A 22441-nucleotide genomic window follows, 5' to 3' on the forward strand; every position below is an offset into this window, starting at 1 on the left:
ATTACTTTATTTAACCAAACATCGCACTTTCTTTCTTCTCCTGGTCGTCAGACTGGGTGTTCTGATTTCTGTATTCCTCTCGGTTCCTCCCTTCTCCTCTCTCCTCCTCCTCCTCATCCTCTCCTCTCCTCCTCCGTCTCCCTCTCTCGTTGTGTATTGGACTGTGTGCTGGCCCTCTGTTCTGTGGCTCTGTTGTTGGCCCTGTCGTCCCCTCACATGGCTCCACGGCTGACTAGGGACAGTGTCTGTCGAAGAGGCTGGTCTAGCCTCACGCACCCAGAGAGAAAGACACAGGCTCGTCCTGAAAACAGCAGGACTCACCACCAAGGAGAGATTGTTTTCGGTCGACATCCAATCTAAAAGTCTTGATTATTCTTGGGCAGCTTTTTGTTTCGGTTGAACTCGAAAAGTGCAGCGCCCGCTTTAAGGTGGAAGGGTCGGTCAAGGCTGGGGTGATTATAGGATTCTCAGCAAGAGCACGCTGGAAGGAGGAGAATCGTTTCCATCCTGACAGGATTATTTGACTTTCATGTGCTGAGTGCTGTTGGAAGGCATCCTGCGAGCTGGCCGTGCGAGGTTAGTTTGTCACCTGGAGAGAGGGAGACAAGGAGAGAGAGAGAGGGAGAGGGAGAGAGAGAGAGAGAGAGAGAGAGAGAGAGCGAGAAGGAGAGAGAGAGAGAGAGCGAGAAGGAGAGAGAGAGAGAGAGAGAGAGAGAGAGACCTCCAGTCTGCGGTTCCTTTATCCCCCCTGCAGTCTGAAACCCGAGGCCGCGCTGAGCCGAGCGCAGGCCGGCCCCCCGGGGAGATGACCCTCCGCGGGACAGCTGTCCCCCTGCGCAGGTCCCCCAGCTGGCGGCGCTCAGGCGATGACTCCCACTGGGAGAGCCTGCTGTCCGGGGGGGAGGCCCCGCCCCCCCCGCGCCGCCCCGCCCGGCCCCAGAGCGTCTCGTCGGAGCGCGGCCCCGCCGACCACTGGCTCTGGGAGCTGGAGAGGACCCAGAGAGGAACCCCCCGAGACCCCCCCCAGGACCACCGCGGCCCCGGGCCCCCTTACGACCGCCCGACCCCCACCATGCCCACCCTCCACACCCAGGACCCCCCGCCCCGGGGGCCCGACCGGACCCCGCCAGCCACCACCAGACGGACCTCCTACCGCGGGGAGGACTCCCCCCCCTACAGCCGGACCCCCAGCGGGGGCTCCGGGTCCCGGGGGGGCAGCCAGGAGTCCCTGCTGGGCCCGGACCGCGGGGCCCCTGGGGAGCGGAGAGGGAGCCACGAGAAGGCCCGCATGGTGCAGGGGCCCGTCCCGGGGCAGGCGCGGGTCAGCGCCCTGGCCCCCGTGAGGGTCGGCTGGCTGCCGGTGCAGAGGAGGGTGTCCGGGATCGGGGACCCCCCCCAGGGCCAGACCCCCAGGGCGGAGAGCCAGCCCAGCGCTCAGGTTAGACAAGTGGTTCTCAAACTTTTTATACCGTGTACCACCACAGAAAATATTGGTCTCCCGAAGTACTACCATTATGACAGATGTTATAAAATATAAAATACAGTAGCGTGGGCCCTATTCAGCTACGCACATCTCATGCAGGAGGCACGTTTATTCTTAAAAATAATATTTTTTATTGTTAGCTGTTGTCAGCTGTACAAAGTGGTAGCACTAAAATGGAGACAAGGAAACACATAGGCACATACACACACGGCAAGTGAGAACATGATCTCATGGTAAATGTATTTCCATTCGTACTAGTATTTTGATAGTAGCCTATTGTTTTTAAGCTAACGATTTTTTTTTTTCTAATTCCTCTGCATAATAGCACATCGCGTACCACCAGTGGTACGTGTACCAATTTGAGAACCACTGGGTTAGACCAATGGTTAGAGCTCATATTGGAGGATGTGGAGATTAAGGACGTTCTACCTTCAAGGTGGTTTGTGTGTGTTGGGGAACCCCTCCGTCAGGGCTGCATTCCAATACTAATCCAACCGGGCTGGAAGACTTCCATGGATTTTTGATGTTGTTTCTCTCAAATAATAATCGGCCTCTTGAATGTATACCTGGAAGGCACTTTCTACCTCTAGTGACTTCAAGGTAAAATGTTCCTTCAAGGTAATTTACAACTTCAAGGTAGAGAGCACCTTCAAGGTTATTATATACCTTAAGGGACAGAACATAAATCAGATTTCGAACGCAGAGAAACAACCTCAAGAAGTCCATTAAGTCATTTGCAGTCCGGTTGGATTTGGAATGCAGCCCTGATGGAGGAATTCCCCAACACACGCAACACAACCCCCAACATATTCAGACGGGGGCTACCTCGCTGGGTTGACACATTTTCCAAGAGGATATTCGTCGATACTCACTGGAAAGTTTTGTTTATTTTCGTTTATATTAACGATAGTCTGAATAAAATATGACATTGTTTTGCCTATATTATATTGACGTACACAAATAATAGAACTTTCCAAAGAAGCTTGTGAATATTTGATGAGCAGACCATCTGTATCTCTAAATCATTGATTAAGTTCTGGGTCGCTTTACTGCTGGGTAAAAACATTGTTTTTTTCTGGCTGCAATAAAGATGGATAAGATAGGTTTCCATTCCATGGTAAATAATGGGATAATTGACGTCATTACGAAGCGCCCAAAACGTAGGAAACTGTCCTCGGTCCTCTCCCACTAATACTACTAGAGAGATAAATTAGGTTAAATGCGAGTGCGACAGACTTTCCTCATTGTATGCACCAGACATTTTGACTGATCACCTGCGACTAGAGGACTGGAGGACTGGAGGAGAGGCTGACAGACGCACCAGAGACCCAACGGTACAGAGAGCCATTAGTATGGGGCTCCTTACCTGGGAGAGCCTGACGGTAGAGGGCCATTAGTATGGTACTCCGTACCCGGGAGGCGGCGGCTCGCCCCGGCGTCCTCTGAAAAGCGCTTACTCTGCGGGAAAGAGCATTCCGCCAAAAGGTTTACGACCCGTTTTGAGCTGCGCCAGCGATGATCGAGCCCTCGCTGCGCCCTGAGTGGAACATTCAGAGGGAGATTATACCCAAAGTACTAATAAAAGGAGTGGGAAATTGATGGATTTATGGGGAATATTGTGGATTTTCACCGCGCCGTACACAGTTGTACTTCACTGGCTTCTTTAAACTGGTGTACTCTCTAGTTTATTGTGTGTGTGTGTGTGTGTGTGTGTGTGTGTGTGTGTGTGTGTGTGTGTGTGTGTGTGTGTGTGTGTGTGTGTGTGTGTGTGTGTGTGGCATAGGAACAATTCAGAATTTCAATATCATGGATTTTTCTTTGCGCAAAAATGGAACTTGTACTGAGCTGAAATACATTCTAGGCTAACTTTTAGGTTTTATTCAAAAATGCGGTTAGGGCATCGGTTTTCAGTGAATAAAATAACCTGCTACAATCGTTTTTGTTTCCTTTCCTGAAAATGTTGGTTTTCTCTCCCAGATGAAAATGAAACAACCAATTACCCCGATTCTCCAGGCGTCTCCTTCCAACGGTTTCAAACACCACGGTGAGTTCTGAGCTGCACCCTGAACATTCGGAGTGACCAGAGTGACCCACAGGACAGGGAGTTAATCAAAGTATTATTAATCCCCCGAAACACACCAAGACGTCAGCCAGGCCAGGCTTATCTCTAGTTTACCTAGGCTTTGGGAGGGAGAACGGTCCCATCACAGTTAATGCTCAAAACCAGATTCTCTTTTCACAAACGTCTCTTAAGAGGCACACTGTGATGCTGAAATGTTTCAACCAATAACACCTGATGCAAATACAATAATGATTTATTCGCTCCATGAAAGAGGATTGTATGTATGTCCCATCCGATGTGTGTCAGTGTCATGTGGCGACTGAGATCGCTTTGTTGTTGTTGTTGTAGGCAAAGTGATTTTTGTTCTTTAACACAGTGTGTGTCTTAATGGCTGCCATACTGGGGGCTTAGCCTGAGTTAGCCTTAAGCTTAGGCTTAGGCTAAGCCGGGAAAGCTTAGCTGGGCGCACATCAATGACTGTCTGATTGCGGTCGGTCGATACAGCAGACGGCTGGAATTTAGAGGGTGGCCAGAAGCGACTCTAGAAAATGTATTTAAAATACGAGGGCATGGAGGCTAATGTGCTGGGTAATCTAGCGGCCAGGGGGATTGACACCTAGCAGCTGAAAGGTTCTGCGTTTGAACCCCAATGCCCTCTTCTTATTATTTTAATTTATTTATTCTACGCCTTTTTCGACCACTCGACATTAAAGCTTACATTAGTATCTCATTGGACCACACATTCGTAGTGCTAGCACCAGGTTTTGACTAGTTTCCGCTTCTAGACATACTGGTCAACACAACACCATATAGGGGTTTATGGGTCGGAGATAAGTCAGACCCTGTGAGCGTGGCTTCTTTCCCATTCCGGCCACACCAGTACCGACTGAAGATGTACCTGGTCGGTCCGAGAGATGCCTCGTGAACCGTCCCCAGACCTCTGTTCACCTCATGTCTCTGAATAAACCACGGGTTGAACCTTTAGCACTCTGCACTCCGAGCAGGTTCTGAATCTACACAGCTAGCAGCAAAGGACTCGGGGCGGTCATGATGACGGTGTCGGTTTTATTGCGGGGATGCGATCGTCGTTTATCGTTTGACTCGTTTGGACATTAGTTCTCCACATATTCAGAAAGGAGAGGAGGGAGAAGCAGAACTGGGAGCAAATGAAGAAAAGGAAAACAAAATATTGCGATGGTGTTTCGACCAATACGTGAAAAGTAAACAAGTTTCAAATGAGCTTATGATTATGAATTTCCAGCAATCCTTTCCCCCCCAGTCGATTAATAATAAATCACTTGCTAGTCAATCAAACACGCATTATAAATATTCATGTTTTGGACGCACTTCACAGTGAATGATAGCATGCTGCCACCGCGCTGCCGCTCAGCCAGACGGCCAGAGACACGGGTCCAAGTGTCCCTCTGAAGGGCTCTTTATGTAGGCTCAAAGAGCCCGGGGTCTGGCTGAATCCAGACAATCTTCCACAGGCCATCATCACCTCACTGAGAGGGGACATGATGATGATGATGATGATGATAAGAGGGTGATATGGTACTTCACATCATGCATTATTGACGTGATGTCAGATGGGTGTGTGTAAGATACACATGATTAACTAAAAATACTTTACGATTTGCAGGAGAAAGTGTAGATCTGACGGTAGCAAAACAAGAGTGCATATCAAAAAAGGGGAGCTAAAGAGGAAATGCTATAGTGTTAAAGTAACTTCTTTATGTAGGCCTCCTTGATTTGCTGTTTAACTGCAGTCTCAAAGGGCTTCACATCCCAGACTCTGACATCTTTCAATTGTAGGTAAAAACTGAACAGTGATTGGTCACTCCTTCTAGGGTTCAACAAAATGGCAATAGATGCCAATTTGGGACAAATAATAGGAAAATAACTTAAGCAATAAAAACCTATTCAACATAAGTCAAGCTTTGGGTATAACCACAAAAAAAGAAGTAAATTGAACGGTAGGGGTTGATGAATAACAAGTGAGGCATTGGAATCCTGATAACCTGATGCAGCAGTGAGGAGAATCCCGAGGCTGCGTTCCCTTATTTAAACTCTCAGCATCCAGCCCGCTTGGTTCAAGGAGTGTGCGGTTGTGTGTGCGGTTGTGTGTTTGTATGCAGAGCCAGTGCAGCCGGTGAGTGAGCGGCTCGCTTAATCCAGAGCCCATGGGTCGGGCATTCGTCTCGACGTGAGCTCAGTGCTGGCTGAGCGGCGGCGGCGACCGGCCAGCGGGCCGAGCAGAGGGGCAGCGGGGGAGTAATGGACAGTGAACCGACGGTACTCGGCCAGAAGAGGCATCCGGTCTGCTCGTCGAGGAGGGTCACAATGAAGGATGGATTAGAGGAGACGGAGGGGGCTGGTTGATACAGGAGCAGACAGTCCTGGGCAAGGCCAGACAGGAGGAAGAGGGATGCCCCCACAACCAAAAAACACAAAACCTTGACAGGCTGCGAGTGGCACAGCCGTTCGTCTCCATGGCGACATAACTACGTCTTCTGTTAGGACAGGGGGATCAGGGGTCGATGGGGGGGGGGGCTGGGGCAGAGGTTCGGATATGGTTTGTCTTTAGTCGGCGGTGGCCACCTCGGTTCCAGGAATCCTGTTGCGGTCCGGACACCAAAACTACGGCAACACCTCCGGCCTCAAGTCAACAGCAAAACACCTCATCAGCATTCTCATGACATCGAACGCTTACCCCGTGGCAGGAGCCGGTCACCATGGTAACAGAGGCTTGGGGAAAAGGCCGGCCTCTGAGTCGTTCGGAGCTCGGGGGACGAGAGTATCTGTACCGGGCGCTCTGCCGTCCCAACACGGCTTGTGGACAATGTCAACAAACGACACGGTCCACAGGGAGGTGTGTGTGTGTGTGTGTGTGTGTGTGTGTGTGTGTGTGTGTGTGTGTGTGTGTGTGTGTGTGTGTGTGTGTGTGTGTGTGTGTGTGTGTGTGTGTGTGTGTCCAGAGTTTGACAGTGAATGTGTTTGTTGTTCCTTGACACACAGAGGGAGAGGTGGAGCAGAGGGAGGCGGGGCCCTACGGTCCGCGGGCGGGGACCAGGTGCTCACCTGAGACCAGGTGCTCACCTGAGAGGACGGAGTGGAGCACGTCTGAGTGGAGCACGTCTACCGTCGCCACCCCCCCGCTCCAACAGGTAACACACGGATCCTCCACTCACCTCACCACTGTACTGTACTGTACTGTACTGTCTGTCTGTCTGTCTGTCTGTCTGTCTGTCTGTCTGTCTGTCTGTCTGTCTGTCTGTCTGTCTGTCTGTCTGTCTGTCTGTCTGTCTGTCTGTCTGTCTGTCTGTCTGTCTGTCTGTCTGTCTGTCTGTCTGTCTGTCTGTCTGTCTGTCTGTCTGTCTGTCTGTCTGTCTGTCTGTCTGTCTGTCTGTCTGTCTGTCTGTCTGTCTGTCTGTCTGTCTGTCTGTCTGTCTGTCTGTCTGTCTGTCTGTCTGTCTGTCTGTCTGTCTGTCTGTCTGTCTGTCTGTCTGTCTGTCTGTCTGTCTGTCTGTCTGTCTGTCTGTCTGTCTGTCTGTCTGTCTGTCTGTCTGTCTGTCTGTCTGTCTGTCTGTCTGTCTGTCTGTCTGTCTGTCTGTCTGTCTGTCTGTCTGTCTGTCTGTCTGTCTGTCTGTCTGTCTGTCTGTCTGTCTGTCTGTCTGTCTGTCTGTCTGTCTGTCTGTCTGTCTGTCTGTCTGTCTGTCTGTCTGTCTGTCTGTCTGTCTGTCTGTCTGTCTGTCTGTCTGTCTGTCTGTCTGTCTGTCTGTCTGTCTGTCTGTCTGTCTGTCTGTCTGTCTGTCTGTCTGTCTGTCTGTCTGTCTGTCTGTCTGTCTGTCTGTCTGTCTGTCTGTCTGTCTGTCTGTCTGTCTGTCTGTCTGTCTGTCTGTCTGTCTGTCTGTCTGTCTGTCTGTCTGTCTGTCTGTCTGTCTGTCTGTCTGTCTGTCTGTCTGTCTGTCTGTCTGTCTGTCTGTCTGTCTGTCTGTCTGTCTGTCTGTCTGTCTGTCTGTCTGTCTGTCTGTCTGTCTGTCTGTCTGTCTGTCTGTCTGTCTGTCTGTCTGTCTGTCTGTCTGTCTGTCTGTCTGTCTGTCTGTCTGTCTGTCTGTCTGTCTGTCTGTCTGTCTGTCTGTCTGTCTGTCTGTCTGTCTGTCTGTCTGTCTGTCTGTCTGTCTGTCTGTCTGTCTGTCTGTCTGTCTGTCTGTCTGTCTGTCTGTCTGTCTGTCTGTCTGTCTGTCTGTCTGTCTGTCTGTCTGTCTGTCTGTCTGTCTGTCTGTCTGTCTGTCTGTCTGTCTGTCTGTCTGTCTGTCTGTCTGTCTGTCTGTCTGTCTGTCTGACTGACTGACTGACTGACTGACTGACTGACTGACTGACTGACTGACTGACTGACTGACTGACTGACTGACTGACTGACTGACTGACTGACTGACTGACTGACTGACTGACTGACTGACTGACTGACTGACTGTAAACAGGATGGAGGGCTTGGTGGAGTAGGGCCACGGCCTGTGACACCGCCCACCACACTGGGTGGTGTACAACTTTACACTACCCAGGGGATGGTGTAACAACAACATTGCCAGATCTTATAAACGCTGTGAGAGTAACGTGATCAAAAAGTGGAAACTCTCTGGGCATGAACACATTTAAAAGTAATATCATACATTTAATGAAATGCATTAAAAAAGGAATTGGTCCACAGAAATATCAGTATCAACCCCGCTAACCTCTATGAGAGTATCTCCATTCAAAAGTTAATATTTTCAGTGCATCCAAATATATTGAATGAAACGCATCCGCATAAAGGTATTCACAGATCACTAGCCCTAAACTCTATGAGAAAACCTTTTTATTATCCAAGCATTTACCGAAAATATAAGATAATTATTAAATGTTCGAAAACATAAACATAACATTTGTTTGAACAGTTTTTGAAAAGAAGTTCAACCCAAAAATGAACCATAGATAAGATTTCTCCTGAAGTCTGGTTTTAGGAAGAGACAGAGAGGCTCGTCTGTCAGATGAGCCCTATTTCCTGGGGCTCTGTGGTTCAGAGCTGCCCAGTGTTTGTAGTGGGGCTGATCTGTCAGCATGTTGCCTCAGCCCGGACTCAGAACACAGGCAGAGTCCGTCACATGATGGGTGTTTCGGGCTACGAGGAGCTCCGACTGCAGAGAGGCTGTCAGCTGGAGCCAGAACAAAAAAGGGATTCACAAAGTTACACAACTCGTTTTTAAAATATCCAAGCCATGGGGAGGGGGTTCGAAGAGGAATTCGAACGGAAATATGAAAACAAACTATAAGCCAATATTTGAGTCATTAATATTTATGCCATGAGAAATATGAAGATAGTCTTTTCACGAAAGATGTACTGTCAATGTTCTTCCTGACTTGACAATCTGTCGAAATTACTTTTTTAAATGGATTTTGTTATTGTAATGATCAAAGAGATTATTTATAGACTCATACATATTCTCCCCAAATCTTCATTCCTCAAATAAACGACATGAACAGTTAGTCAGTCAGTCAAGGGCTAATCAGAGATCAAGCATGTGCAGTATTCATTCATGGTAGTTAGTAACTCTAAGAAGAACAGATCATACATTCTGCAGTAAATTAATGGTAGTTAGTAACTCTAAGAACAACAGGTCATACATTCTGCAGTACATTCATGGTAGTTATTTACTCGAAGATAAAACAGTTCATACATTCTGCAGTACATCTCTGAAATCTAAGATAATAACTCAAAATATATGAAGTAATCATCTGACCTAGCAGATCATTCGAACAAAACATCCTGGTGATAGAGATCCAGGTTCTCTATACAATATAATATTAAGTAAGTAAGATGTTGTATATTGCACCATTACAGAGCAAACGTCTTGGCGTTTAGATTACCACAGTACATTACACATGGACACAGCCCGACCGACACTGAAAACACTAAAACATTACGAAGCAGCCAATCCGGTTCCTCCAGTCTGAGACAAGCATACAGGATCTCCTGTCAGAGCTTAAAACTACAAATCCACTTTAGAACGTGACCACTTCAAGTTTTGAACACATGGACACGGCCAAGACCTGTCCAGGACCGTCAAAGTCCTCTTGAGTTGAAGCAATGTTAAAACGCCAAAGAGAATAACAGTCTTCAGATTCCAGCGTGAGTGGGACAGCGGGCAGGAACCTTGCCCACTGATACACCCTGGCATTGTTTACCCGTCTCTTGACTGACTCCGGGCTCCTTGGCGCTCTGTTGGTGTGTGTCTGTGTTTGTTTGTTGATGTGCGTGTGTGTTGGTGTGTGTGTGTGCTGTGTGTTAGTGTGTAAGTGTGTGTGTGTGTGTGTGTGTGTGTGTGTGTGTGTGTGTGTGTGTGTGTGTGTGTGTGTGCGCGTGCTTTTGTGCGTGTGTATGTGTTGGTGTGTTTGTGTGTGTGTCGGTTTGTGCGTTTGTGTGTGTTGGTGTGTTTGCATGTGTTTGTGTGTTGGTGCATGTGTGTGTGTCGGTTTGTGCGTTTGTGCGTGTGTGTGTGGTGTGTTGGTGTGTTTGTATGTGTTTGTGTGTTAATCCATGTGTGTGTGTGTTGGTGCGTGTGTTCGTCGTGTGTTTGTGTGTTGGTGCGTGTGTGTGCGTCGGTGTGTGTGTTGGTGCATGTGTGTGCGTCGGTGTGTGTGTGTGTTGGTGCGTGTGTGTGTTGGTGCGTGTGTGTGCGTCGGTGTGTGTGTTGGTGCGTGTGTGTGTGTTTGTTTGGTGCTAGACACTCTGCGTATTGTCATTCTGAGGGATGATACGGTCGCCCCCGGTCGTGCAGGGCTGTGTGTTACTGCAGCGTAGGGACTCTGCTCAGCACTCTGGGTTTCCTGCTCAGCGCTCTGGGTCTTCTGCTCCAGGGCTGTCTTCATTCCTCTGACTAAGGACCAAGCGGCCGGGCCCTGGAGAGGGAGCGGACAGCGGAGCTATTGTCGCGGCGCTGCGCTGGAGAGGCGTCACGTCGTGTCACTCCGTAGTCGTGTCGAATGTGGGTCAGGCTGCGACACGTCCTCCGCTGCACCACGGAGACAGAGCGGCCTGTTGTTTGTTATACAAACTGTGTGTGTGTGTGTGTGTGTGTGTGTGTGTGTGTGTGTGTGTGTGTGTGTGTGTGTGTGTGTGCACGCACATGCCTCCTTGTGTGTGTGTGTGCATGCATATGTGTGTGCTTTTCAGACTCATCTAAGTGTGTGTGTGTGTGTGTGTGTGTGTGTGTGTGTGTGTGTGTGTGTGTGTGTGTGTGTGTGTGTGTGTGTGTGTGTGTGTGTGTGTGTGTGTGTGTGTGTGTGTGTGTGTGTGTTGGTTCCTCATGACTCATGGATCTACAACAGCAGCCGTTTCCAGTCCATAACAGCAGACCTCCTTTCTGACCTGACCTCCCCTCCTCTCCTCTCTGACCTCCTCTCCTCTCTCCTCTCCTCTCCTCTCCTCTCCTCTCCTCTCCTCTCCTCTCCTCTCCTCTCCTCTCTGACCTCCTCTCTGACCTCCTCTCTGACCTCCTCTCCTCTCCTCTCCTCTCCTCTCTCCTCTCCTCTCCTCTCTGACCTCCTCTCCTCTCTGACCTCCTCTCTGACCTCCTCTCCTCTCCTCTCCTCTCCTCTCTCCTCTCCTCTCTGACCTCCTCTCTGACCTCCTCTCCTCTCCTCTCCTCTCTGACCTCCCTAGGTGTCCAATAAGATCAGTGTTGCCACCAAAGAGCGCGGCCCCCTCACCTGGCAGAGCCTGAGGAGGGGCTGGGGCTTCAGTAAGATCTCGCCCAGACCCCCCGGCGCCGAGGTCCGGACCCCCCCACCGCCATCGTCGGAGGGGTGGGGGCTGCACCCTCCTCTCTACAGGACCGGCAGCGCCCAGCCGGCCGGGTCCACCGCGAGGAGGGACGGCGTCTCACGACCGTCGCCGCGGGAGACCGCCTCCGTTGCCACGACGACCACCACCACGACCCTGGTCCCGCACGACAAGGTCAGCTTCTCCTCCATCACCATCTGCTCCAAGAAGGTCACCAGGACGACCAGTCTGCCCCCTGACAACGACAACAACGTCCACAGGGCCGCCCCCCCCTCCCACCCGGGACAGCGGCCCCCCGGGGCCCCCGACTCCGTCACCCTGCGGAGGAAGGCCACCGTCGTCAAGGTGACGGAGCAGAGGATGACCTCCGCCTCGTCCCCGTCCGCCGCCACCGCGCCGACTCGGAGGCCGTCCCCCGACCGCGTCGCCCCTGGCGACGGTCGCCAGGGCGACGCGGCGGTCCACCGGAGGAAAGCCACGGTCATCAAGGTGACGGAGCGCCGGGAGAGCTACAGCGCGGCCGTCACCCCCGGCAACCGGCCGCCCCACTACCGACACAGCTACACGGAGGGGGTCTACACGGAGGACAGCGTGTGGCGCCAGGGGCCCCAGGGACACCAGGGGCCTCAGGGGCCCCAAGAGCGCTACGTAGGACCCCCACAGAGGGGGCCCTTCCAGCGAGGGCCCCCAGAAGACCGGTGGGGCCCGGTGGCACCGCAGGGGGGCGACCTGGGGAGGGGCGGGGGGGACCGCGCCCTGCACCGGTCCACGCTCAGCCTGGTGCTGAGTGGTGGGGGGGAGCCCCGCCCCGCGCTGCCCCCCCCCGCCCGGGGCCCGGGCGCCGGGGGGGTGACGGGCGGGTCGCGGCCCCGGCCGGTGAGTTGCTACGGCAACGTGTTTGGACACACTGAGGCTGCACATGTTGCCGTGGCGACCAAGCCTTGCCTGACCAGGATGCTGAGCTGGGGGAACGTCCTACCCCAGCAGGCCAGGAGCATCCCCCCCCAGCCCAGCGGGGGTGGAGGAGGTGGGGGTGGGGGTGGTGGAGGTGGGGGTCTTCCCAGCTCGACGGGGGTCCCGGAGCCAAATGGAGACGGGAAAGAGGGTACGGTTCACGTCGTGTCGCGCAGGGCATCGCTGACACTCCTCAAACCCCCAGGTAGCTTTGACACACACTCTGGTACACACTCTGGTACACACTCTGCTACGCACACTCTGCTACACACACTCTGCTACACACACTCGGCTACACACAATATGGCAGACTGTATCTCCAGGACTTCTGTTGGCGGAGAAAGATGTCTAAATATGCCTCAGTATACCTTTTTAAAATTGTTGTGTGTGGGCTGTTTCCTCCCTTTCGGTCCTCCTTTGTGTGTTGGTGTGCGTGTGTGTTTGTGCGTGGGTGTGTGTGAGCATGGCTGGCGTCCAGTGAGTGGCGTCATTGAAACGCACGGTGCGTATCTGTCCACAACATTAGCACTGAGAGGGGGGGCTTCCTCTCTCTCTCTCTCTCTCTCTCTCTCTCTCTCTCTCTCTCTCTCTCTCTCTCTCTCTCTCTCTCTGCATATCTCGCCCTCTCTCTCTCTGTATCCCGCCCTCTCTTTCTTGTTCGCTCATCATTCTCTCTCTCTTCCTCATTTCCACCTTCTCTTGTGTTTCCCACGCATCGTTCTGCATACAGAGTCTTCTCAGGGGACCTGGGTTGCTGCGCACACTGAAGCATTGTGTGGGTTTCTGTGTGCGTGTGCCGGGAGATTGTGTGTTTCTGTGTGTGAGTGATTGCGTATGTATGCCGGGAGGGATTATGATTTACCTGTGTGAATGTGTTCGAGAGAGAGTGTGTGTGTCGATTGGGAGGGAGGGAGTGTGTGTCAGAGAGAGAGAGAGAGAGAGAGAGAGAGAGAGAGAGAGAGAGAGAGAGAGAGAGAGAGAGAGAGAGAGAGAGAGAGAGAGAGAGAGAGAGAGAGAGAGAGAGAGAGAGAGATTTACTTGTCTGTGTGTGGGCAGGCTCTCTTTTTCTATAATTACATAAAATCGTTCTGTCTGGTTCTAAAAGCATCTTCTGTAGCTGGCTCTGTCAGAAAGTCCGGAAGGCGAATCGACTCCATGAAGGAGTCGACATGGAACAGGTTATTCTTTCCCCTGCACCCTTATTACCCAGCCTGCTGTGAAATTCATAATTAGTATTTAATCACATTCATCAAGAGTATCATCTATTAATTACCCAAAGCCTGGGGCCGCATCATTTCAATTTAACGTTTAAGAACGTCTTCCCACAGACAAGGTGGCCCATTAAGAAAATCTATTACTCCTTGGTCTCCACCGTCCCAAGGTCAGGAATTAAACAGGGCCTGGGGCTGCGCTTTGGAATGAAGGAAACTTATGAGGAATGCCCCGTGATTAAAAAAAACGCAGCCGTAAAGAAATCCTCAACTTCGAGGAGAACATGCTCTGGAAACGTTGTCAGGAAAGACAGTGAAAAAGTAATGTGGGGCCGAAACGACCGTTTTAAGACCAATGGCGTCAAGCAGAACCAACCTAGCATCTCGTTTGTGGGAACTGTAAGGCACTCAGAGCGGCACTCTGCTCCCTTTCAGGCGCCGGCTCGACGCGGTCCGCCCAGGACATCCTGGCCCTCAACGCGGCGGCAATCATCGCCAATATTAAACTCCAGAGACAGCTGAAGAACCCTGAAGATGGCCGCCCGGCGAAGGATGCAGCCGCCTCCTCTTCCCTCCAAGGAAATGAAGGTTGGAATGACTTCTCGGCCCACCCACGGGCGTAATTGTTTTGCTTTTCCCTTGTTGGAAATATTGTTTGTGTATAAAGAGAGGAACTCTCTCTCTCTCTCCATCATATTCTTACCAAATGCTTTTCCCTCTCATGCTTTCCTCTCTCTCTCTTTCTCTCTTTCTCTCTCTCTCTCTCTCTCTCTCTCTCTCTCTCTCTCTCTCTCTCTCTCTCTCTCTCTCTCTCTCTCTCTCTCTCTCTCTCTCTCCTCTCTCTCTCTCTCTCTCTCTCTCTCTCTCTATTGAAATGTGACAGGTTTGTTTAAAGAGCCAACGCAGTAATCGATCGATGTCGTATTGATATTCGAGTCCCTCGCTAAATGAATTATGTTGCTTCGCACACGGAGCTTGGTATGGATCGCACACCCGACAGCTAGGAAAAACAACATGACCTTTGTGGTTTCGCTGTCTTTGCAGACGGAGTCGTTGGGAAAGTGGAGAAATCAAACCCCGGTCAGAAGCTGGTTGGACGCCCGTCCCCTGATCCCCAGCAGCCCGACCAGAGCCCCTCACTGAAGGTACCGTCTGAAAGTCTGTAGGATTGAAGAGTCCGATCCTTCAGCAGAAACGCTATTGATCGATGGATATATAGATAGATGGAGGGATAGATTGAGGGATAGATAGATAGATGGATAGGTACTTCATTCATCCCCTTGGGGAAATTAAGGAATCCAGTAGCTCATGAAGTCAGTCAATAGACTAGATAGACTAGATAGAACAATTGACAAAAAGAAAAAATGGACAAACAGTAAAATCATCAAATAAGTCAATAAAAAGTGAGCAATATTGCACATAATTGAAATTGCATATTAAAAGAGCCAGAGGTTGATATTAATAAATTAATGAATAAATAAACTGATAAAAGCTTTGTGTTATTGTGCCGCGGCGGCCCCAGTGGTCCCAGTGGTCCCAGTGGGTCCAGTGGTCCCAGTGCTCCCAGTACTCCCAGTGCTCCCAGTGGGTCCAGTGGTCCCAGTGGTCCAGTGCTCCCAGTACTCCCAGTGTTCCCAGTGGGTCCAGTGTTCCCAGTGCTCCCAGTACTCCCTGTGTTCCCATTGGTCCCAGTTGGTCGAGCGTCCCCAGTGGTCCCAGTGGTCCCAGTGCTCCCAGTACTCCCCGTGTTCCCAGTACTCCCCGTGTTCCCAGTACTCCCCGTGTTCCCAGTACTCCCCGTGCTCCCAGTGCTCCCGGTTCTCTGGTTGTGTTCACAGGAGGCCCTGGAGCGCTCGCGGCCCGGGTTCATCGCCCGCTCCCAGGACCGGGTCGAGACCCTGCGGCGCCGGACGCAGGAGAGGCGGAGGAGGCCGGCGGCCCGCCCCCCAGCGGGGGCCCCGCGGGGGGGGGGCCCATCGGGGCCGACCAGGAGCCGGCCGCCCCCCCTGGACGCCTCACTGAGCGGTACGCTACCGGCCTCTACGTGTGTGTGTGTGTGTGTGTGTGTGTGTGTGTGTGTGTGTGTGTGTGTGTGTGTGTGTGTGTGTGTGTGTGTGTGTGTGTGTGTGTGTGTGTGTGTGTGTGTGTGTGTGTGTGTGTGTGTCTTTTAACTGCGTGGTGACGGGAACGAGGCGTGCCCTCCCCGCTGTCCCGTTACCACACACCTTGTTGGCACGACAACAAGAGCTGGCGACGGGAACACGGACACAACTCGTTCCCGCCACCAGCTGCCATGGCGACGTGCCACGCATTTAAAGACCTGTGTCTTTTCTGTCTCCCCCTGTAGACACACACACACGCACACACGTACACACACGTACGCGTACACACACGCACGCTCACACAGGCACGGCCCAGCACACACACGCATGCAGGCACATACGAACACACACAAACGTGCACAGACACACACACACGGGCACACGCAGACGAACAAAGAGAAACACACACACAGGGGCACCAATCGTCGACACACAAACAAACATGCAAGCAAACTCAAAGGCGGACACAAGACATCACGGAGGAGAAGACGGGGGAGAGAGACAAAGGGGGGACAGAGGGAGGGGGGAGATAAGACGCCGCTTGGCACGGGGGGGGGTTGCTGGTGGGACGCAAGGCGGGACACTCGACGGGGGGGGGGGGCGGGGCGCTGACGATAACACTGGCAGGGCGGCCGGGACGCTCAGCACTTTGTTCAATCATGAGGGGGAGACTGGGAGGGGGTGGCTGGGGGGGGATGCTGCAGGCGGGAGCTGCGGGGGGCAGGGTCTGCAGAGTAAACCCCCCCGGAGAACGTCCCCTTCGTTGGGAAGCGTTGCGTCACCCTGTGATAGGATGGATGGATGGATGAGAGGAGATGCCCTGGTTGGTCAGGATTAAGGCGGGAAAGGTCTTAACTCTAAAAGGTTGCTTGTTATCCAACAGATTATACTCAAATAATAGATTCATAACCGTAGTTCCAGCGCCTTGAAAGGCGTTGGATCACTCATTGATAGTGCCTTGCTGGTGTGGAGCTGGTTACCATGGTTCCCGTAGGTGTTTGTACATTTAGCCACCAGTAAGCCAATCTCTGGTTCATCTCCTCCAGTCCACACAGGCAAGGGCTAACTAGGCCCCTCTGGTGAGGCCAGACAGCTACAAGGTGCCCCCTGGACACACTGCCCACCAGTGGCGGTTGTACGTCCGGTTACGCCCCGGGCAAGACTTCCTCCCTGCAGCCCACTGCACAACGTGTGTTGATCTGTAAAGCACCCGATGCACTCTGTCCCCCTGCCCTATTGTAATAATTTATCCAAAGTCGTTAAAGACGGTAATAGATGGTAAAAGGGGATTTCACGGCTGAGTCGTTTTCAGTCAAATCCCTGTGAAGAGATGCTTTTATCGCTGTGACCCCGAGGACGTTGATGAGGAAGATAACGATGAGGAAGATGGGGGCCAAGAGGACTACATCATATGCATATTGCTGTTTAACATATCATTTTTGTAATTTTGTCATTTTAAAATGTTATAATTTTGTTCCATAATAGGTGCTCACTGTGGCTGCTGCTGTTTCCTTGAGAGATACCACAGCTAATTCCTGCCCTCTAGGGGCTGATGCTGAAACAGCATGGAACACAAGTACAGTCTGCAGTCAGCTTTATGTGATATCAGGGCAAACCGAGTTTATTACCGATCGTTAGAGCTAAATCATTACGTTAAAGAAAACAGACGGAATCAAACCGTCCAAATGAGTCCTAGAAGCACCAGAAACCTTAGATGTATAGCTTTATAGATACCTTCATACAAAACCATCGGAAACAAGCACAACAGACGATAATGTCGGTCAGACAAGGGTAATGTGTGGTGAGGCTGTTCCATCCGAGGCAAAAGGCTCTGGGTTTGATTCCTGATGTCTGCAGCTGACCTGTAGGTATCCCTGAGAAACATTGACCGCCTCTTCCCTCTTCACCTGCTTCCAAACACCAAGTATCTGAATCCCCTGTTGGACTCCATTTGTATTTATTTCCACAGACCTTAATCACATCTAGAACAACTGAAAGGGCTGGGATTTAACTGCTAAAAGTGTCCTTTAAATAGGACAGAAAATGCAAATAGTAGGCTAATAAATAAACTAACACTGATAGCGATAGCTGATTGGCCCGGAGCCTGCTGGTGGAGAGGTTGAGTTTCCCAGGTCGCTGAACGTTCACACCTGCACACTCCGTTTGATAAGAGCGGTGAGCTGTCAGTTTCACTCAGAGCCCGGGGAACCCGGTGAGTCAGGCCCTCAGCTCAGCATAACGTGTGTGTGTGTGTTTGTGTGTGTGTGTGTGTGTGTGTGTGTGTGTGTGTGTGTGTGTGTGTGTGTGTGTGTGTGTGTGTGTGTGTGTGTGTGTGTGTGTGTGTGTGTGTGTGTGTGTGTGTCTCGCGTGTGTGTGCATGTGTGTCTATATGTCTGTGTGTGTGTGCATGTTTGTCTATATTTCTACGTGCGCGTGTGTGTCTCTACGTGTACGTCTGTGTGTGTGTGTGTTTGGTTGTCTGTGTGTGTGTGTGTTTGTGCCTCCCAGATAACCTCTCCAGACGGAGAGACGGAGCCGTAACAGTGAGGGAGGAGGAGCCTAGGAGCCTGCAGTGAGTCCGCCTCCATCTCTCTCCCTGGCAGGATGTCAAAAACTCACTTCCTGTCCCCCGTATCTCGTCGTCCCCCCCCCCCCCCCTCAATCCGTCTCCGATGTGGCGAATCCCGTAGCGATATGAACAGAATGTCAACCAGGATCTTATCTCAGACAATGACAAACCCTGCCTGTTCGAATTCTCCTTCTCACTCTCGGGCGATCTCTGTATCTATCAATCCTGTTAGTCTCTCTCTCTCTCTCTCTCTCTCTCTCTCTCTACTCTCTCTCTCTCTCTCTCTCTCTCTCTCTCTCTCTCTCTCTCTCTCTCTCTCTCTCTCTCTCTCTCTCTCTCTCTCTCTCTCTCTCTCTCTCTCTCTCTCTCTCTCTCTCTCTCTCTCTCTCTCTCTCTCTCTCTCTCTCTCTTCTCCCCCTTCTCCCCCCAGTCCTCCTCCTTCCTCCAGACAGTCCTCCTCCTTCCTCCAGACAGGAGACACATTTTATCCGCTGAATGATTCTGTATCCCTCTCTTGCTGTGACTGTTTTCAGTGTGAACTGAACTGAATCTCATGGAGCCACGAAGCCAATTATCTCTGTGTACACAACTCCAACAAATCGACTCAGTCAGCACACATACTGACACACACACAATTTATTCCTTTGCTGTAGCACAGGGGTCTCAAAATCAACTTACCTGTGGGCCGCTGGAGTTAGAGTCTTGGTCATCAAGTATTCTACAAAAAAGGGAGGTCAACTGACCCAATCTAAGTTAATGATCGGGCTATAAATAGAACACGTTGGCTATGTAATCGCTGACAACACGGGACCTTTCATAGCGCTTGGTGGAAACTGGGACATTTTAGTGTCAACAACGCTGACAACAACGCGCGGGCCGCACTAACACTTAACTTTGATGTCAAGTAGGGGGCCACAAAATATCATCCCGCGGGCCTCAATTGGCCCCCGGGCCGCGAGCCTCAATTGGCCCCCGGGCCACGAGCCTCAATTGGCCCCCGGGCCGTGAGTTTGAGACCCCTGCTGTAGCAGATCCTCTTGTCAATATAGACAATATTGTGAAAAGTCATGGGGTCAAACCTCCCTTCTCCCATACCTCTGACCTAAAATCTATTTCAGTGGCATTCAGATACAGCCTTCGATTACTGTATAAAATACATTTATATTTCATGTAGATCAGAGCTTAATCGCTTACAATACCTCCTAGGTAGCATTCTCCATATAGAAACTCTTCTCCATATAAATAACCGTATTTTGGCGGACACTTCCTCTGTCCATCCGTGTCCGGTAACGAGCGGTTTGTTTTTGCGGTCAGCAGCCCCCCCTCCGGGCCGTCTGCGGGGGAGAGGAGCAGGAAGGAGGTCGCCAAGAGGGAGGCGTGCCTGGCCAACCGACGGCGAGTGGAGCTCTTCAAGAAGGTAATATCCCCGCCGGGTTGAGCGACGCCGCCGTGAGAGACGGGGGAGTGTGAGCGGGAAGATGGATAATTGGACGGAGCGATCAATCCAGGCGTGGGTTTAATGCGAAGCGGACTCCGGTCCCTTTCACTCGATCGGTTCCGAGGAGTCAATCAGTCGCTGGATTGATGGGTGCAGATACATTTGTTCCCGGCTTGACTCTGATTTAAATCCCTTCCTTAATCAATCAGTCTATTTATTGATTATGGTTAGTTAGTGATAGGCTGACTTGTGGTGTTGAAATAGCAAATCATGGAAGCTGTTATGGAGGAGATGTGAGGGTTTGGTGAGTGCAGAGTAGAACCAATTAATGCACCTTTTCCTCGATTAACTTATGACACAGGGTATGCAATTCTAAAAACAAATAATAATATAAAATTAGCCACTATCGACATGGGACCGAGCTCATATGTTATATGACGTAAGCCTAGTTTTCTGTTTATATGACGCTTAAAAAAAATGATATTAAGAGTTTGTCAAATAATTAGCCTGGTCATGAGCCAGAAATCAAGCTCAAGGGTACTATGCTGAGCTTATTATTTATTATTGCGAGAACTTAATCTTGAATTGTTCAATCATAAATATCATGTTCAACCAGAGATCTCTGACATTTGACCCCATGCGTTGGTCGCGGCAAAAAAAATCAAACAGGTTATCGTTGCTCTAAAGCAAACTCCATCTCTAGCTTGTTCCTTCAGTTATAGGCCTATTGCACTCAAAATGCAAATGGCCGTTGCATGCAAATGAACCTCATCCTACCATTTATCTATGTGCCACTACAGAACATCTTGTTTTACCACCCGTCTGTTATCTCTACCGTCACCCAACCTTTAGTGTTTTAATACTCTAATAATTGTTCTACTGTGTTGAGACATTATTTTATTATAGACATTATTAGTGTGTGTGTGTGTGTGTGTGAGAGATGCTCTTCTGAATGACTTCTGAACGATGTCTGACTCCTCTAGCTCTCCTTCTACTTCAGAGGCTGTTGGATCAAATCCTCCACAGAAACCACCTCTGACCAGAGCGGATGGAGGATGGATCGTCTCCTACCCACAATCCCCCCCCCCCCTCTACCACCTCTAGAGAAAGAGACGGAGCGAACCAAAGTTTGAAAATCAACCAAATTACCTAGTGTTACCATGTTGCTGTATATCACACTTTACTTACAAGTATCCCTTTTGTGGAATCAAAATGGACAAATTGATGTTTAGTATTATCTTTGGGTTACATGCAGAACTGTCTGGCTTTGGTTTGAATCTTTGGCAACACACTGGCTGTGCAGGGAGTGTATTCATTTTGCTTACCAAACAGTGCATTTGTCAAACACCGAGAAGACAGCTTTGAATTTTAAGGACGGCTTTCTGAGAGGACAGCCAGAAGTAGAACGGTGTTATGAATGCTTAAGAGAGGATTTTGATATTGGGGATTGTGTGATATTGTCTATACACTCTTGAAATGTTATAGATTGTTTGATAGAATATCATGTTGATACAAATATTGCCGAGCTATTGTGTAATTTAGGACATTTTTATTATAAATTGAATAAAGCAATGGAAAGAGGAAGTAAATAATGACATGATGACAGGGTCCCCTCTCCTTGGTGCAGGGCTGGTGGACTGACTGATCTCTGGTGTTTCATTCCAGAGCACTATAATACTGACGTGACCAAGAACCACTCATATAAAGACACAAGACAAACCATACTTCAGTCATTTAAAAAATGAACACAAACACATTTGAGAGGAGCGTATCTTGGTCAGGACAAAACACCCGATGAAGACGGGCCAGCATTTTCAGGAGTTAATACCTTATGGAGATTTTCATTGCCAGCCATTTACTTTTACTTTAAGGGGATTTAAAATGGTGTTTTTCTTTGTCTGTGTGAACCCGAAACAGGAGTACTCTCCTGGCTCGGTCACATGGGGGTGTTAGTGTTTAGGGCAGAGAGGGGGTCGAGGTGGAACTCTGTTTAGCTTTAATCATAGAAGCGGTTTAGAGTGGCGGCTGATGGAGGACTATGAAACAGGGATTCAAATAAGCAATCAATGAAATGGAAGGCTGCGTCGAAAGTTTCGTAATTCAAAAGAAAATTAACAATGAAGGAATCCTTCACAAATATTTAAGGCGAGCTCTTTGTATGTGTTTGTTTAGTTTTTGAAATAGCTTTAGTAATTGACAGCATTCAACAGAAAAATGAAACCCGATGGCCTCTAGATCAAGCAGAAGTAGAACGGAACGGCACTGAAACACTCAGGTGTGGAGGCTGGCTGGTTGAAGCAGCCTCACCTGTCCGAGTCTGACCCCCACCACCCTGTGTCTGTTACTCATGAGGAGCGCAGTTTATCGCCACTCGGTGCGGTGTGAAACTGCCATTGTTAACAACTGTATAAGACACTGGCGGCTGTGTGCGTGCCTTCCCATTCTCCAAATCATCTTAAACCACAAGCAAACGACATAGTTGCAATTCAATCTTCATGGCTAAAACACCAATCCCTAATAACTATATCTCACTGAGTCTGGGTTTGTTGAGGTGTACTTTTTACGTTAGTGTTCGATTCATTGGTGTCTGCGATTTTTTGGAGGTGTAAAAAAAAAACACCCCAGTGAGATGAAGCCATTCAGCATTTGGAGTGCATGCCCTAGACTTCCATACAGAGGGGCCACCAGTACTATAGGTATGTGTAATGACCGCAGGATCGCCTCCTACCACTGGATGAGAGGAGAGAAAGAGACGAGAGAGAGGAAGAAAGAGAGAGAGAGGGGGTAAGGAAAAAAAGCA

The 22441-nt window shown here is 50.3% G+C and overlaps 1 protein-coding gene across 1 annotated transcript; it reads left to right on the forward strand.

The window, feature by feature from the left end:
• Window positions 1-2573: 2573 nt before the first annotated feature.
• Window positions 2574-20758, forward strand: LOC130371752 (translation initiation factor IF-2-like). Its single transcript, XM_056577615.1, has 11 exons — window positions 2574-2817; window positions 3461-3527; window positions 6564-6712; window positions 11248-12385; window positions 12416-12526; window positions 13968-14120; window positions 14577-14677; window positions 15371-15557; window positions 18143-18206; window positions 19521-19620; window positions 20642-20758. Exons 2-11 carry the CDS (start codon window positions 3461-3463, stop codon window positions 20678-20680), a joined length of 2109 nt encoding a protein of 702 aa, XP_056433590.1. The 5' UTR covers window positions 2574-2817; the 3' UTR covers window positions 20681-20758.
• The last annotated feature ends 1683 nt before the right edge of the window (window positions 20759-22441 follow it).

This window comes from Gadus chalcogrammus, chromosome 18, assembly GCF_026213295.1.
Source record: "Gadus chalcogrammus isolate NIFS_2021 chromosome 18, NIFS_Gcha_1.0, whole genome shotgun sequence".
Lineage (NCBI taxonomy): Eukaryota > Metazoa > Chordata > Actinopteri > Gadiformes > Gadidae > Gadus > Gadus chalcogrammus.

Coding starts and splice junctions, on each gene's coding strand:
- LOC130371752 (XM_056577615.1), top strand. CDS start 3,461: ATGAAAATGAAACAACCAATTACCCCGATTCTCCAGGCGTCTCCTTCC. Junction 14,121..14,576: donor TTCCCTCCAAGGAAATGAAG/GTTGGAATGACT, acceptor CTGTCTTTGCAG/ACGGAGTCGTTGGGAAAGTG. Junction 19,621..20,641: donor GAGTGGAGCTCTTCAAGAAG/GTAATATCCCCG, acceptor CTTCTACTTCAG/AGGCTGTTGGATCAAATCCT.